The 14,928-nt window shown below is 37.9% G+C and overlaps 1 protein-coding gene across 1 annotated transcript in view; it reads left to right on the top strand.

The window, feature by feature from the left end:
• Positions 1–14,928, top strand: part of EIF4G3 (eukaryotic translation initiation factor 4 gamma 3) — a 294,797-nt gene that overhangs the window by 181,158 nt on the left and 98,711 nt on the right. Inside the window, exon 13 of the mRNA XM_037032698.1 lies at positions 5,898–6,737. Coding sequence (XP_036888593.1) covers positions 5,898–6,737 — 840 coding nt within the window. The remainder of the gene's footprint in view (positions 1–5,897; positions 6,738–14,928) is intronic.

Consider the following 14,928-nt stretch of genomic DNA (forward strand, 5'->3'; position numbering starts at 1 on the left):
TTACAGGAATAACACAGTTTTGCTTTATGTATTCAGTATGTTCCTATGTATCCTGCTACTTTAAAAACGTAAAATGTTTCTTATAATTTGGCTTCTCTGGCCTCAGTTGGAGATAGTAGGAAGTTCACATCCTGACCCCATCATGCACTCACTTGGTCTTGGTGAGTCATTATGCTGTGGATCTTAATTATTTCACCTAGAGAATGGAATAAAGAGAACTACCTCTCAGGGTTGCTGCAGGGATAAGCCTAGTTGGATCTCTTGCCTAGTTGGATTTAGGTTGACCTTAGCTAAAATTAGGAAGCAATTCTTGTTAGGTGCTGGGGGAAGCAAGTGACTTTGAGCATGCTATTCTAATGTTTCTGATCATTCTAAGAATGAATGGAAATTATATTTTCCACTTTTTTCTTTAAACCCTTTAATAATCTATAGCTGGCTGTTAGTAAATATACTTTCTAAACATTATTCTTTAAAAAGCATTTGGGAATTGGCACATAATCAAAGTGGAGTTATTTAATATTATTGGGTTTTTTACTGGACTGCAAGTTAGTGACACATAAGCTTCTAGTGTGTTGGATGACGTATTGTAGAACTGTACACCTGAAACCTGTATAATTTTATTAACCAATGTTACTCCAGTAAATTCAGTTAGAAACTGATGTATAATTTCAGTGTTGTTTATAGGATACAAATATAATGTGATTTTTTCCCCTTGAGTATTGAGGAGTCTAGTAAACTTGAACAGAGATAAGTCATATATTGTATTTGTTTTACAAGATAGTTTTAGGCCAAAAGATAGATAATAAATTCTAACTTGGCATGCTTCTGAAGGTTGCATTGTCAAATACTTCTTTCAGCATTATTCAGAGTTAGAGACTCCTGCATGCTTAAAGCTACATTTTTAATATTAAAGTCATTCACCTTGCAGGAATGCAGTTCATAGGTGCTGTGGAAAGCCACTTCCTACCCCCAGTGATTAAGCAGTTTTGGATCAAAATTCAGAATGCTTTCAGTCTGAGTGGGGAATAATTTTTAAGTTATTCCCTTTGATACTTCATTACTTTTGCAGAGTTACAGTTCTTTAACTATTTAGAATTATGCTAAGCATACTAAATACTTTACCATGCACAAACCCTTAAAATACTGGGTTGGCCAAAATGTCTATGTGGGGGTTTTTTCTGTAAAAGAAAAAGCACTTTTTTTTTTTATGTTCACCAATAACTTTCCGTTTTTTTATATTTTGATTATGTTGGGTGTCCCTCGAATGGTCTAACTTTGATTGTTCTCAATTAACGTCTCAGTTTGATCACTATCAACTTCAGCTGGTCTGTGCGACACTGGAGCATCGGCCAGTGAGAAATGTCTCTAGCATGTGACACCACAAACCACTTTTTACACGTTCGATCAGTCACATCACCTTCTCTACATGCTGCACAAATCTTTTTTTCAGTGTTCCATTTGCATTTTTAGCTTTCTTGAAATAATAAAGTATAATATGCTGAAAATGTTGAGTTTTGTCTCCCATCTTCAATATTAAAATGACTACACAGAAATCACCAGTTTTGATAAGTTTTCTAAAACATGCATGCTGATGTGACAGCTGCCGTAATACAGTCTAACAAAATTGTTTTGAATGAAATTAAAGATGACTAAGTGCTACTAGAGCCCTCTTTCAGAAAAAATAAACAAAAAACAAATGAACTTTTGGCCAACCCAGTGCATCCTCTGTTCAGACTGTCTCTATAGCTGGGCCGTGATAAAGAATTCACAGTATTCCTTGATGGTCATAGCTCTGACCAGCCAAGATTTTTAGGTTATTTGACACCTGCCTTTTGTCCCACGTAAGCCTTGATTTCCAGAAGAAAGAATGCAGAAGTTTTGGTTTCCTCTAGTTTTGCATGCTTAATGGAGATTTGAATAATAAAGTCAACATTTAAAATTGATTTATGATATAGATATGGGTGAATTAGAAAGTATTTCAGGTTATCTTGATGAAAAGAAAAACTCCCATCTTAAGGAAATTTCATAGAGCTGATCAGTAATTCCTTGGGATTAGCGTCTTCCTCTTAATGACACTGTCGTTCCGAAAAATCAGTAGTGATTATAATTTTCTGTTTGAAATTCTACCAACAACTTGCCAATACATACATTAGTTTTCAGAGGAGTATTTTTTTAAAAAAACTAAATGTATGTAATTCAAGTAACATTAGAAAGAGCTTGCCATTTTCCAGAAAATAATTTTTAAGAAATTTAAAATTTTGAACTGTAGATTCCTTTCAAAATTAAAGTAGGAAACAAAATATAGTATTTTCAAAGATTACTGTTGTACTATACCATCAAATTGATTTTTCTCTCCAATGGAAATAGCATTTTTGAGGATTTGCACAGGGTAACAGAATCCCATGTTAGTGCCAAAGTCCCCCACCAACTTGAGTTACCTGAATACCTTTCTTTTTCAGAAGCCTTTTGTTTTCTAGATTGGAAGAATGTGGAATTTGAAATCATTTATAGGTTCTAGCACTTGCTGACTATATGACCTTGGACCTGTGATTTAATTTCCAAACCCTAGTGTGCTCAGTTTCTCCTTCTATAAAATAGGGACATAATTGTTTTACCCCGGTGGCAGTTACAAGAATTCAAGGACACTATATAAGTTGATATTTAACCTAGTTCCTGGCACATAATAAGTGCTTATTTAATAAATGTTAACTGCCATTATTAAGCTTCTGGTTTTCTAGAGTTTTTGACATGAACAGCCAGAGCGGTGACCTGAAGACCTAAAGACGCAGGGAAAGACCACAGCTTGGTTTGTAGAGAAAGACTGTTAAGTGGATTAAAATATTCAGCTGGTGTTGATTGTATAAAGACAGTTGAAATGATTGCTGTTTGCTGTTTGGGAAAGAGCAAACAACACTCTCCCTAGTGTGTTCAGGATATGGTATGGATAATTAAATACGAATAAAAGTTTTTGTGCCTTAGCTTTAGTGTGTTTTGAAAGCAGTTGGTGTAGGGCAGGCATTCAGTGAATCATATTGTGTTGTACTTCAGCCACTTATAGCAGTGTAGCTCAGTTGGGGCTCTTCTGGCATTTTTAGGACAGGACTGTTCTCAGATGGCAAGATGCTCGCTATTCCTGGTCTCATTAAATGACAGTAGCGCTGTCTGAGTCTTGTGAGACTCATGACAACCAAAAGGTACCCATCTAGGCAGTTGGTCCCACACCGTATGAGAATAGAGTAGTAGTTTTTCCTTCTTTCCTAGATGACATTCGTTATATTAATTATAGGGAATGAGAAAGAAAAAATATATCATTGTCCAGATCCATGATTAATAAACTGTCCCAGACCTTCCCATATCCATATTAGTATTACATATTTTTAAGTTACTAAATTAGGCTTATGCTCTATATACAGTTTTGTGCTCTGCTTTTTAAAAAATGTATCTTTTATTATAAACAACTTTCCATATCATTAAATATACTTTTAAAATTCTATTTTAAATAATTGCATAATACTCCATGATATGCCCAGACCATTAGTTCTTTAATAAATCCCTCATTGTTATACATTTAGTCTAGTCCCCTTTTTTTGCTATTATAATGTTGCCTTAAATATTTCAGACCTCTGCCTTTTTTCACTCTTGTGTGATTATTTCCTTAGGAAAAACATTTTTAAATGGGATTTTCACAAGTTCGTAAAAATAGCCAAATGTTATAAACATTTTTACTGCAGTGTATTAGATTTCAAATTATCTTCGCTCTGCAGAGTATAATCTTAATAATAAAATCAATGTTCCTTATTTAGATCTACTATATTATACTTTTCAGCTTTCTATATTAAAGCTTTAGTGAATGAATTAAAGAGCCTTCAGTTCATTTCAAAATGAGGAGCTCTCAAAGCAACTTGCTGTTTATAATTTTTTAAAGTGAATGTCAGATTTTTCTCAGGAGTATAAGAAGTTTCAGTCCAAGGTCTCCTTTTGTTTACATATTTTTAGTATCAGAAATTTTACTCCCTAAATTAATAATTGACATACTCTTTTTTAAAAAAAGATTTTATTTATTTATTTTTAGACAGAGGGAAAGGGAGGGAGAGAGGAAGAGAAATATTAACGTGTGGTTGCCACTCAAATGCCCCCAACTGGGGACCCAGCCTGCAACCCAGGCATGTGTCCTAGACTGGGAATTGAACCAGTGACCCTTTGATTCTAGGCCAGCACTCAGTCCACTGAGCCACACTGGCCAGGGCAACATACTCTTTATTTTATTGTTAATGTGAGTTATTATTTTTCACTGTTTAATGTACTGCATCTAGTTATAAAGATGTGCTTTCACAAGGGGATCATGTCGTGTGGGAGACTGACCCATGTAGCAGTCACTCCAGTGACTTGGAAGTTATTTTCATCAGAGATATTTTAATAAACATCTATTTATTATATACATGGCACAAATATATATGGTGCATGTAATAATATATTTTTTTAAATCTTTTTGTTTCTCTCTCTGATACTTAGTCTGAGGGATTTGGCAGTGAGAGCCTATTGATCTTTTTTCTCCACTACAATAAACAGGCAGAGTTCAACTTAAGAAGCAGTGGCCTCTGTGCCCATGAACTAAAGTGAATTTTTAAGTCAGATAAAAGTAGCTGCAGTAAAATGAGCCTTGAACAGCTCTTTGGTAATATTTACTGTCTGTTTATCTGATTAACAGCATGTTTTCTTTGACAGACTTAGTTCACTACAGTTTAAGACTCATTTCCATTGATTCCTAAAGATTTCTGACAGAGAAATTGTAAAGTCCTTTCCATTTTAGATGGTCTTTTTAGTAGTGCTTAAAATTGTTCTTTGCATTTGATGAACACATAGTCATGAACATCTGATTTCACACGGGAGCCTGTCCGTTGTGCCAAGGAAGCAGGGGGGGTGGAGAAAAGTCTGAATCTTTGTCTGCATCCCCGTGAGCACAAATTGCATTACCAGTTTACCAAGAATTTTAAAATAGGAAAATTGTCATGAATTAGAATTTATTACATTTTTCTGGTACTTTTATTATAAGGATCAATTTATTTCTCTCTTGCTCTTGCTATTCTTTCTGTGTCTATATAGAGACACACATTTTATATATTATTCTCAAACCTTTCAAACATGTGTGTTGTGTTCTTTGGTTATTGGACTTGATTATCTGAATATTAAGTTTGTTTTCTCCTTAAATAATTTTTTTACAATGAAAACACAAGATAAATTTTTAATTTTACACCTTCAACATTATATTCCTGGTTATATGCCTCTTGAAAAGTGAAAGTTAAATTAATTTCTAAGTGAATTTTTATGTTCAGGAACTTGATTTCACCGATAGATAAAATTTCATTGATGATAAGTGAACAAGTAATACACATTTTTAATAAAAATTCTCCATTGTACAAATGTATAAAATAAAAATAACGGTCTGTAATAATTTCATCTCTGTTTTCCCTGGAACTGTCCTGCCACTCTCGTATATTCTCAATAGAAAGAATTTCTATAGGGATCAAGAAATAGTGGAGACGGAAGGTGTCTCTGCCTTAAAGAAAAGCCCCTTTAAGAAAACTCCCATTTCAAGAATGGTTTAGCCTCAGTTTTGATGAGATTTTCCATTGTATTCCCTACATAATCATTTGGTGAATTGATTCTGTCTCTTTCTCCAAAATAAAGCTTATATGTACTGGAGACCATGTAATAGTGGGTGTAACTAGATAAAATATGACAGTGTCTTGAAGTGGCAGATTATGTCTAATATTTTGGTCTTTCTTCTGCTACCCATGATTGAGGGTTAAGAGATTAAAAGAGTTGACCCCATATGATACAGTATGATCTCTGATCCAGGAATTATTCTTAAAACTCTTTTTCTTTCTCTTTCCCAGAAGAGAAGCCAAAACCAGATCCAGTGTTAAAGCCTCCTTCCCCAGTGCTTAGGCTAGTCCTTAGTGGAGAGAAGAAAGAACACGTGGGCCAGATGTCTGAGACCACTGCAGCGGAGTCCTTACCGGAGCTTCCTCTGCCTCCTTCGCCAACTGCTGTGTCTCCGGTTGTTCGAAGTACGATTGCTTCCCCGACCTCGGCTGCTCTTAGTAGCCAGCCGATATTCACCACTGCTCCAGGTGACAGGTGTGAACTGTCCTCCTCAAAAGAAGACACAATTCCTATACCTAGCCCCACATCTTGCACAGAAACATCAGATCCTTCACAAACAGATGTAATTGACGATGATATATGCAAGAAATCTTGTAGTGTAGCACCTAATGATATTCCACTGATTTCTAGTACAAACCTGATTAATGAAATGAATGGAGTTAGTGAAAAATTACCAGCCACAGAGAGCATTGTGGAATTAGTAAAACAGGAGGTGTTGCCATTGACTCTTGAATTGGAGATTCTGGAAAATCCCCCAGAAGAAATGAAACTGGAGTGCGGTTCAGCACCCATCACCCCTTCCACGGTTTCTTTCTTTTCTCCATCTCCTCCGACTCCTCCAGATTCTCCTCCCACACCAGTCATTGTTCCTGCTGCTGCCACCACTGATGTTAGTGCTGCTAGTGCCCCCACTGCAGTCCAGAGGATCTTAGAAGAGGATGAGAGCATAAGAACTTGCCTTAGTGAAGACGTGAAAGAGATTCAGAACAAAATAGAGGTAGAAGCAGATGGGCAAACAGAAGAGATTGTGGAGTCTCAGAACCTAAGTTCAAGAAAAAGCCCTGTTCCAGGTAAGCTCTTCTGCTGTTAATTACACCCTTGCTGAACATGAAAAAGCGGCAGTATTTGAGTTATTTTTTAATTGGCTACTTTCCTTGACTTCCAGAAACATCACATGAATGCTGAAATTCCTAGTCTTTCTTCAATGGTGTATTTATGTTTTAGTGCAGCCTGCAAAAGAGTTGCTCCATTGCCTAAAAATGCAAATGAAATTTCAAATATACAAAATGCCTCCAAGGTATATGTCACTCACCGTACATGTGTGTATTTTTGGTGTTTTGCTTCGTTCATGTGAATCAGTTCCTCGGTGGTTATTTTGTTGCTTTGGGGCTGGAGACCAATTAAAATTAGTATGGCCTATAGTCCCTAATTCTGTCTTCTCAGAAGAATTTTAAAACCCAGCCCATCGTAAACTTGAAGAAACTCCTCTCTGCAAGACTGCTTTAATCCTGGATTTAGGAAAATAGCAATTGGAATGTCAAAGGTTTATGACTAGTTCTGAAAGCTAAAGTGCCCTCTTTGGTTGATCTGCAGATAAATTTATTACTATTCAACTTGCTATTTTAAAAGTTTTATTTTCTCCTGTAATTATCATTACTATGAAAATATTCTTCCCAATTTAAAATTATTTCTTTTTAATGTACCACCACCTAGGATCTTAGGAAATAGTGATTAGATTTTTATAATTTTTTAAGATTTTATTTATTTTTAAAGAGAGGTGAAGGATGGGAGAAAGGGAGAGAAACATCAGTGTGTGGTTGCCTTTCACGTGGCCCCCACTAGGGACCTGGTTCTCAGCTCAGGCAGACATATGCCCTGACTGGGAATTGAACTGGCAACCCTCTGGTTCATAGCCCACACTGAATTCACTGAGCTACACCAGCCAGGGCATGTTTTTATAATTTTAATTAGAAAAGTTATCTGAGACTTATCATCTACTCTAAAGTTAGTAGCACATAAGAACATGGCTTTTAACAAGTCAGAGCAGTCCATTTTCTGCAGCAGTGGCCCATGCTGTGCAACTTGCTCTCGGTTAAGTTACACAATTTGAGTTGATCTAAGTAAGCACTGGGGAGATTTTAGTCACCAGCATCCTCAGTGTGTACGGCTTGTTTTGAGCTTTCTGACAGGGAGGCTTGGCAAGTCAAAAACCTGACCCCTGTTTTTAAGATGTGGCCTTCCCACCCATTTCAGTTTCTGAGGCCGTTTCTTCATGAATGTCTCTGGAAGGTTCTGGTACCTTAGAAAATAGAACATCTACTTCAGCACAGTAAACGAGAGCAGAAAAGCAAACAACACACAGCAGTTAGGACAGGGAAAAATTTATGATGTTTGTGAATCACCTGTTTCAACAGACTGGCCTCCACTGGCATCAGTATTCATAGTGCCATCACTGTTTTGAACCTTTCATGGTAGGGTGATAACTTGCGGGTTATTTGTCAATCACTCTTTGGAAAAACAGTGTTGGTTTTGGCATGGCTACAGATGAATGTCTCCCAAAGAACACTCGCTCATTGGAGAACAGTGATCTGTTTGACCCGTCATTGTTCTTGTACACCCATCTGTGAGCTGTCATTCAGCAACTGGGGCCGTGGCAGTTCCACAGCAGGAGGAGCTGGTGAGGACACATTTAAAAAAACAAAACCGTCCTGTGGGATACGAGTCGAAGATACAAACCATACTTCGGAACCGAAATAAGTGTAAAGCAAACCTGAACCAAAGTCGTACTTCCACTCGTTCCACACAGCATTCTTCTTTTAAGCGGTTTGTCAGTTACATGGCCTGATATTGATTGCAAGGCAGTGCTTAGAGATAAATGGACAGATTTTTAAAATTTCTTTATTTTTTAGAGAGAGGGAGAGAAACATTGATGTGTGAGAGAAAATCCATCACTGCCTTTCACAAGCCCCCAACCAGGGACCTGGCCCGCAACCCAGGCACGTGCCCTGACTGGGAATGGAACTGGCGGCCTTTAGGTTTGCAGGCCAGCGCTCAACCCAGTGAGCCACACCGTTCAGGGCAGATTTTAGGGTCAATTATTCTTCATACTATTGTACGTTTTTTTGAAATGGAAATACTGTTAGAATTGGTCATGTAAGTCACCAGCACCTTAGTGAGAGAATACATAGATTTTTCATTTTAACCAAAGGACAGCTAGAAAAGGAAAGAAACTGTCCTTGATTAGGAAAATGAGGTAGAGGTTAGTGATGTCAGAAAGTAAACTGTCTTGGCATTTTTCTATTTTTATGATTTTTTCCACTATAGTTGTGTTTTAAAGGAACTGGAGGTTCCGTAATTTTCAAAACCGAAAGTTTGAACCTCAAGAACCCGTGCACCTCTAGCAATTTTTAAAATTAAACTACCAGGAACATTCCTGACCTCATTTCTGTGCAAATATTTTTAATGTTATTGCCAAAAAAGTTAATGAAAATTTAAATTATCATCATTCTTCTAGATATATCCACCTGAAATTGCCATATTCTTTATGATTGCAGTCTTATTTGCACTTACTCATTTACTGTACTTTATTTACTTTGAGAGGTTATTAAATCTATAATTCAGTTTACATATCAGTCTTTTGTTACTGACTTTGAGAGTAGTTGTTACTGTCTCACCTGCCGACGAAATGCCTTAAAGCGGTCTTCATAAACCATTTGCTTTTCACAGGTGTGATCTATGAAATACACAGTAGTTGGAGCAGAGGTACTCACTTGAAGCAGTCAAGTTAGACATTAGGGGTGTGGTCCCTCCTCTTCCTTTGGAAAACACTTTCTTGCAACTATCTCAATTCTATTTCTGACTGGAGCAAAATTCTGGATGCTTAGATGGTGAAGAGCAACCCTGCACACTGAGGGTTGTGTGTGTTATCTTAAGTGTACTCTGAAAAGCTTTAGAAATAGGCTGGACTAATTTTACTTCCGGCCAAGATGGAGGCGTAGGTGGAAACAATGTGCCCCCTCCCACAACTAAATTTAAAGACAGCAAAGTTTTAGAAACAAAAACGCAGCCAAAACAGTGAGAATTGACCTGTACGGAAGTCTGACAACAACGAACCACTCAGTCAGACTGCGTCACAACCCAGCGACTGGGTCGCCCGGCCCTGGTGAACACCTAAGGCTCCACCCCTCAAACACCCCTTAGAAAGCCAGCCTTTCAGATGCACAGTTCAAAACACTGGTGATCAGGATGCTCACAGAACTGGTCAGTTTTAGTTACAAATTAGAGGAACAAATAAAGGCTAAACTAATTGAAATGAAGGGAAATGCACAGGAAACCAATAGTGATGGAAGGGAAACTGGGATTCAAATCAAGAGAGTGGACCAGAAGGAAGAAACAAGAATTCAAAAAAATGAGAAGAGGATTAGGAACCTCCAGGACATCTTTAAATGTTCCACCATCCAAATTATAGGGGTACTACAAGGGGAAGAGGAACAGCCACAAGTGGAAAACTTATTTGAACAAATAATAAAGGAGAACTTCCCCAATCTGGCAAAGGAAATGGAAATCCAGGAAGCTCAGAGAGTGCCAAAGAAGTTGGACCCAAGAAGGAACACACCAAGGCACATCATAATTACATTAGCCAAGATTAAAATGGAGAGAATTCTAGAAGCAGTAAGAGATAAGGTGACACTCACCTACAAAGGAGTACCCATCAGACTGTCAGCAGATTTCTCAAAAGAGACCTTACAGGCAAGAAGGGGCTGGAAAGAAGTATTCTAAGTCATGAAATCCAAAGACCTACAACCAAGATTGCTCTATTCAGCAAAGCTTTCATTTAGAATGGAAGGACAGATAAAGTGCTTCTCAGATAAGATCAAGTTCAAGGAGTTCATCATCACCAAGCTCTTATTATGGGAATGTTAAAGGGACTTATCTAAGAAAAAGAAGATGAAAAATATGAACAGTGAAAGGACAGCAAACTCAGTTATTAATAACCACACCTAAAACAAAAGCAAACCAAGAGGACAGCTAGATCAGGAGTGGAGCCACAGAAATGGAGATCACATGGAGGGTTAGCAACAGGGGAGTGGGAGGAGGAGAAGGGGGGAGAAGGTACAGAGAATAAGTAGCATAGACGGTAGGTAGAAAATAGACAGGAGGGAGGGCAGGAATACTGTGGGAAATACAGAATCTAAAGAACTTGTGACACATGGACATGAACGAAAGGTGGGAATGGTGGGGGAGTGGTGTGCAGGGTGGAGGGGAGTGAGGGGGGAATGGGACATCTGTAATGGCGTAATCAATAAAATATATTTTAAAAAAAGAAATAGGCTGGACTTTTGATTACTTGATTCATATGATCACTGCAATAATTACGTGTGCAGAATGTATTAGTTGGATGATTTCTTAAAATATGCCCTCTCTATATTTGGTAGAGAAGGAAGGAAAGCTTCAGCACTTCTGTAAAGTCAGTCCCCACTTACCGTTGAGAAACTGATTTTGTACAGTTTTCTAAATGCATATACTGTGTAACACGAGCTTTTCCACTTCTTAAAATAGCAGTTTTCTTTTATTTTTATTATCTGTTTAATATAAAGCTCTTTTTTTGAAATCCTTTTGCAGAGAGAGGTTTCTGATCTTTCTGTTTTACCTTCTGGCTTTTGCTGATAGTGTGTTGTTTCATTGTCTATTTTATAGATTTGTTTTATGAACTCATCTTTAGCTAAATTTTTCTAAATGTAGATTTGAGAGCAAGTCTTCTCAAAGCAGGCTTGTGTTTACTTTATTTACCACATGTCTCGGAACTTAATTTGAGGTAATGTCCCAACATTTTTATTCACTAAACAGAGTGTGAAGACATTCCCTGTGGACACTGTTTTTCAGGATGACAGCCGTCCCTCCCCACCTAGAGTCATGACCCAAACATCTTTCCTTTTCATTACTCTCTTGATTCACTAGTTTTTGTTCTGTTTTATTGTTTCACCTACCTTTTTCACTGAGACTGTCACTGTATTAAGAGTCTCAGAGCTTTCATTGAGGATCTTAATTCCAAGAATTCACCTTGTAGAGATTCAAGATCTCGTATCTGCCACGTGGCTGTTAAAATGTAAACTCCTCGGTTGTAGGGACTGACACAGCGTCCCATGTCCCCCAGTACTGTACATAGTGGCTGTAGCAGTGGTAGCAATTGATCTTGTTTATGTGGCTTCCAGGAATTTCCCTTAGAGTCTCTGTAAGCGGAGCTAAGTTTGAGGGATGCTTTCCAGATTCTAAAGGTTGCAAGATTAGAGATTTGGTTGTCAAATAGAGGTAGGATTGTATGTTATGAACAATATGGATAAAATTCTGACCTATATATACAGCCAATCAAACTGATGTTCTCTCTTTTGGGTTCATTTTACTTTAGTCTAAAAGGAGCATACTTTAAATCAGGAAAAATATTTTAATAATAACCCTTGATTTATTCTCACTGGTGAGAATATTGAAAGTACTTGAAAAGGAATGAAATGTGAGTATGAAACCAAAAAAATGAAAGTCTTTCATTTAGGGCAGACTAACATTAAAAAGACTCATTTTTAAAACCATGACCTGAAGGTCAGCAGCAGGAATAGGGAATTTGACATTTCCTTTGACTTTACTCAATTTACACCTTCCAAGAAATATTTGAAATAATCCCTGGAAGAATAAATTGCTGGGGCCAAAAGTAGATCACCAATGGTTTCGGTGTCCCACAAGCATAACCCCTTCTCTAGTGTGCGCCCTTGTAATTTAAGTTATCATATTATCTAGAGAAATACACTATGGAACCTTGGGAACAGGACTGCCACAGGATTCCTGGTTCCACGTCATCTATCAAAACCAGCGGAACAGCCCTTTACACGAGGACTTTTCTGTTCCCTCTTTCAGATGTTTGACTCTGAGTGACCCTTTAGGGATGAGTATGTTAAAATTACTGGGTTTTCCCACCTTATATGTAAAGTATTTTCAACAAAGCTGCCTGAAAAGTACATTTCTGCTATTTCATTTCTACTTTCTTGTTGCCTCCCACAGTGCAACATTAAGCATTCTCTGGAGAATACTGGTGCTGGGTCAAATTCTGTCTTTCGTGTGCTGCAAAGTGAGCCTTGATACCTGATGGCTGAGCGTACTACCAGGCTCAGGTGCCAAACCTTCTGGCAAGCACCTTGCATTTTCTTCTTGCCTCTTTGTATGGTATACACTTACCCACTATTTACAATAGTTCATTTCTTTGCAACATGAGCCCCAAAGCGTCATTCATTGGATGTTAATTAACTTAGCCATGCATATCTCCATGAATAGACATAGATTCTTTGTTTAGAATTTTGCCCTCTTTTCCCTAGACTTGGTAATTAATCTGCCTCCAAAAGAAACTGTTGTACTTACCTGCTTCCAGATAGGGTAATCCAGACAGTTTTGAGGAATGCTGTTCTTTCAGGCAAAAGGGGACTCTCTTTAGGAAAACCTACTATTGCTAAAAGCTTTTTCTTTCTCCAGTGTCCATCTTGACCTTGAACTCAATATTCTTGAGGACTGTTTTCAATACCTTTGACAAAGTAATTTTCCTACTAATGCAGAAAAGTCTCCAAAATGCATTTCCCTCAGTATGTATCTTTTCTCCATTATCTAATGCTCTATTAATAGTACTTAGTAGTTTACAGTCATGGTAAAGTCACCTTACTTTGTTTACAAAGCTGTTTCCAGATATTTCAAGCATTAATTTGATGACTTAAGCAGTTGTCCGTGGAATATAGTTATTCCTATTTTGCTGATAATAAACACAAGCCATGGAGTGGTAGTTCGGGTTTCTCAGGGTCACAGGAAGAGTTACAACCCAAGCCTTCCTTTACCTCACATTTATATTATTCTTTCTAACATACTTTGCACATTGCTATAAAGTTCTTTTAATATTGTCATGATTTAGAGATTATACTTTTATGTATGTGACCCAGGTCCAAAGGGACACATGAAAACCCGCCTGCTTCAACCACAAACAGTGAGGGTATGGACACTGTCATTGTTCTGGACACTTGAGAGTCCTCAATGAAGAATCCAAAAGTCCCTGGCCTGGTTGAATCTTAGAAAGTTTTAAGTCCTATAAAAATAAAAGCAGGAGAAGGAATGCTGGGGGGCGGCAGGTTGTACTGTTTAAACACCGTGAGCAGGGATGTAGGCCTCAGCAGGGGGGGGCAGGTTTAAGCAGAGGTGGGCCACCTCTTACTAAAACCTGTAATTTGTTTTCTCATCCTTTTTCCTTTTGAGAAATAGTGCTATACCCTGTCTTCTCCAGGCAGAGCACTGCTGGGCAAGATCATATCACTGTGAATGTAAGCACACCCTCCCAGCCATTCCTGTTATGACCTTCTTGTTGTGAAACCTGTGCTCATCCTGACCCTCCTCACCCTCAGCAGATGGCAATGTCATTCTTTAAACTTGGAATACTGAGAGTGCTTTCTTTAACTTTCTGCATGAGCAACAAACCTGCCTTTCTCCAAACTTTAATGGTCTCTGTTAGTTGTCCTTGCAAGGTCTCCTATATATGTACACTGCCTCTCTACGTACTTCGTACTGTAAATACGCTAAACCCGCTCTTCCTCTTATGCAGACTTCTCAAGAAGAGTCTACCATTCCTGCCTCTACTCCTTACTGTTCAGCAAATGGAATCTGATTTATATCCCCCACATGGTAGTTGAGCTTCCCTCTGCAGTATTGCAGTAGACATACATTTAGCTTACTGGTCTTTTTATCACATTTAACACTTACTGATTGCTCTCTTCTTTTTTTCTTTTTTAGTTAGGATTATTGAGTGTAATTAATGTGCAGTTAAATTCATGCTTTTTAGCATTCACTTCTTTGAATTTTGACAAACACATAAAGTCATGTCATCATCATCACAGTCAAAATATGGAGCAGTTCCATCACCCAGAAGATATTCCCTCGTATTTGGGCCGTGGTCTAATTCTGTTACTATTCAACACGGTCTTCATTCATGATTTCATCTAGTCCAATGGTAGATGGCTCCCATTGGTATTTGCTCAACTTTTAAATTTTTATCTCCACCCAGGTATTTCTTCTGAGCTTGTCTTTTAGTACCAATTGTCTGCCGGATAACTCCACTTGAAAACCCCAAGTCATTTCAGACTCCACATGCCCAACACCACACTGATCGTCTGTTTCTCTGAACCTGTCCCTTTATCTCTGTGGCACTGGTCTTAATTCGCTAAAATCCCGAAGCCACTTTTG

Source organism: Sturnira hondurensis, unplaced genomic scaffold (assembly GCF_014824575.4).
Source record: "Sturnira hondurensis isolate 20B ecotype Veracruz unplaced genomic scaffold, ASM1482457v3 Scaffold0021555, whole genome shotgun sequence".
Lineage (NCBI taxonomy): Eukaryota > Metazoa > Chordata > Mammalia > Chiroptera > Phyllostomidae > Sturnira > Sturnira hondurensis.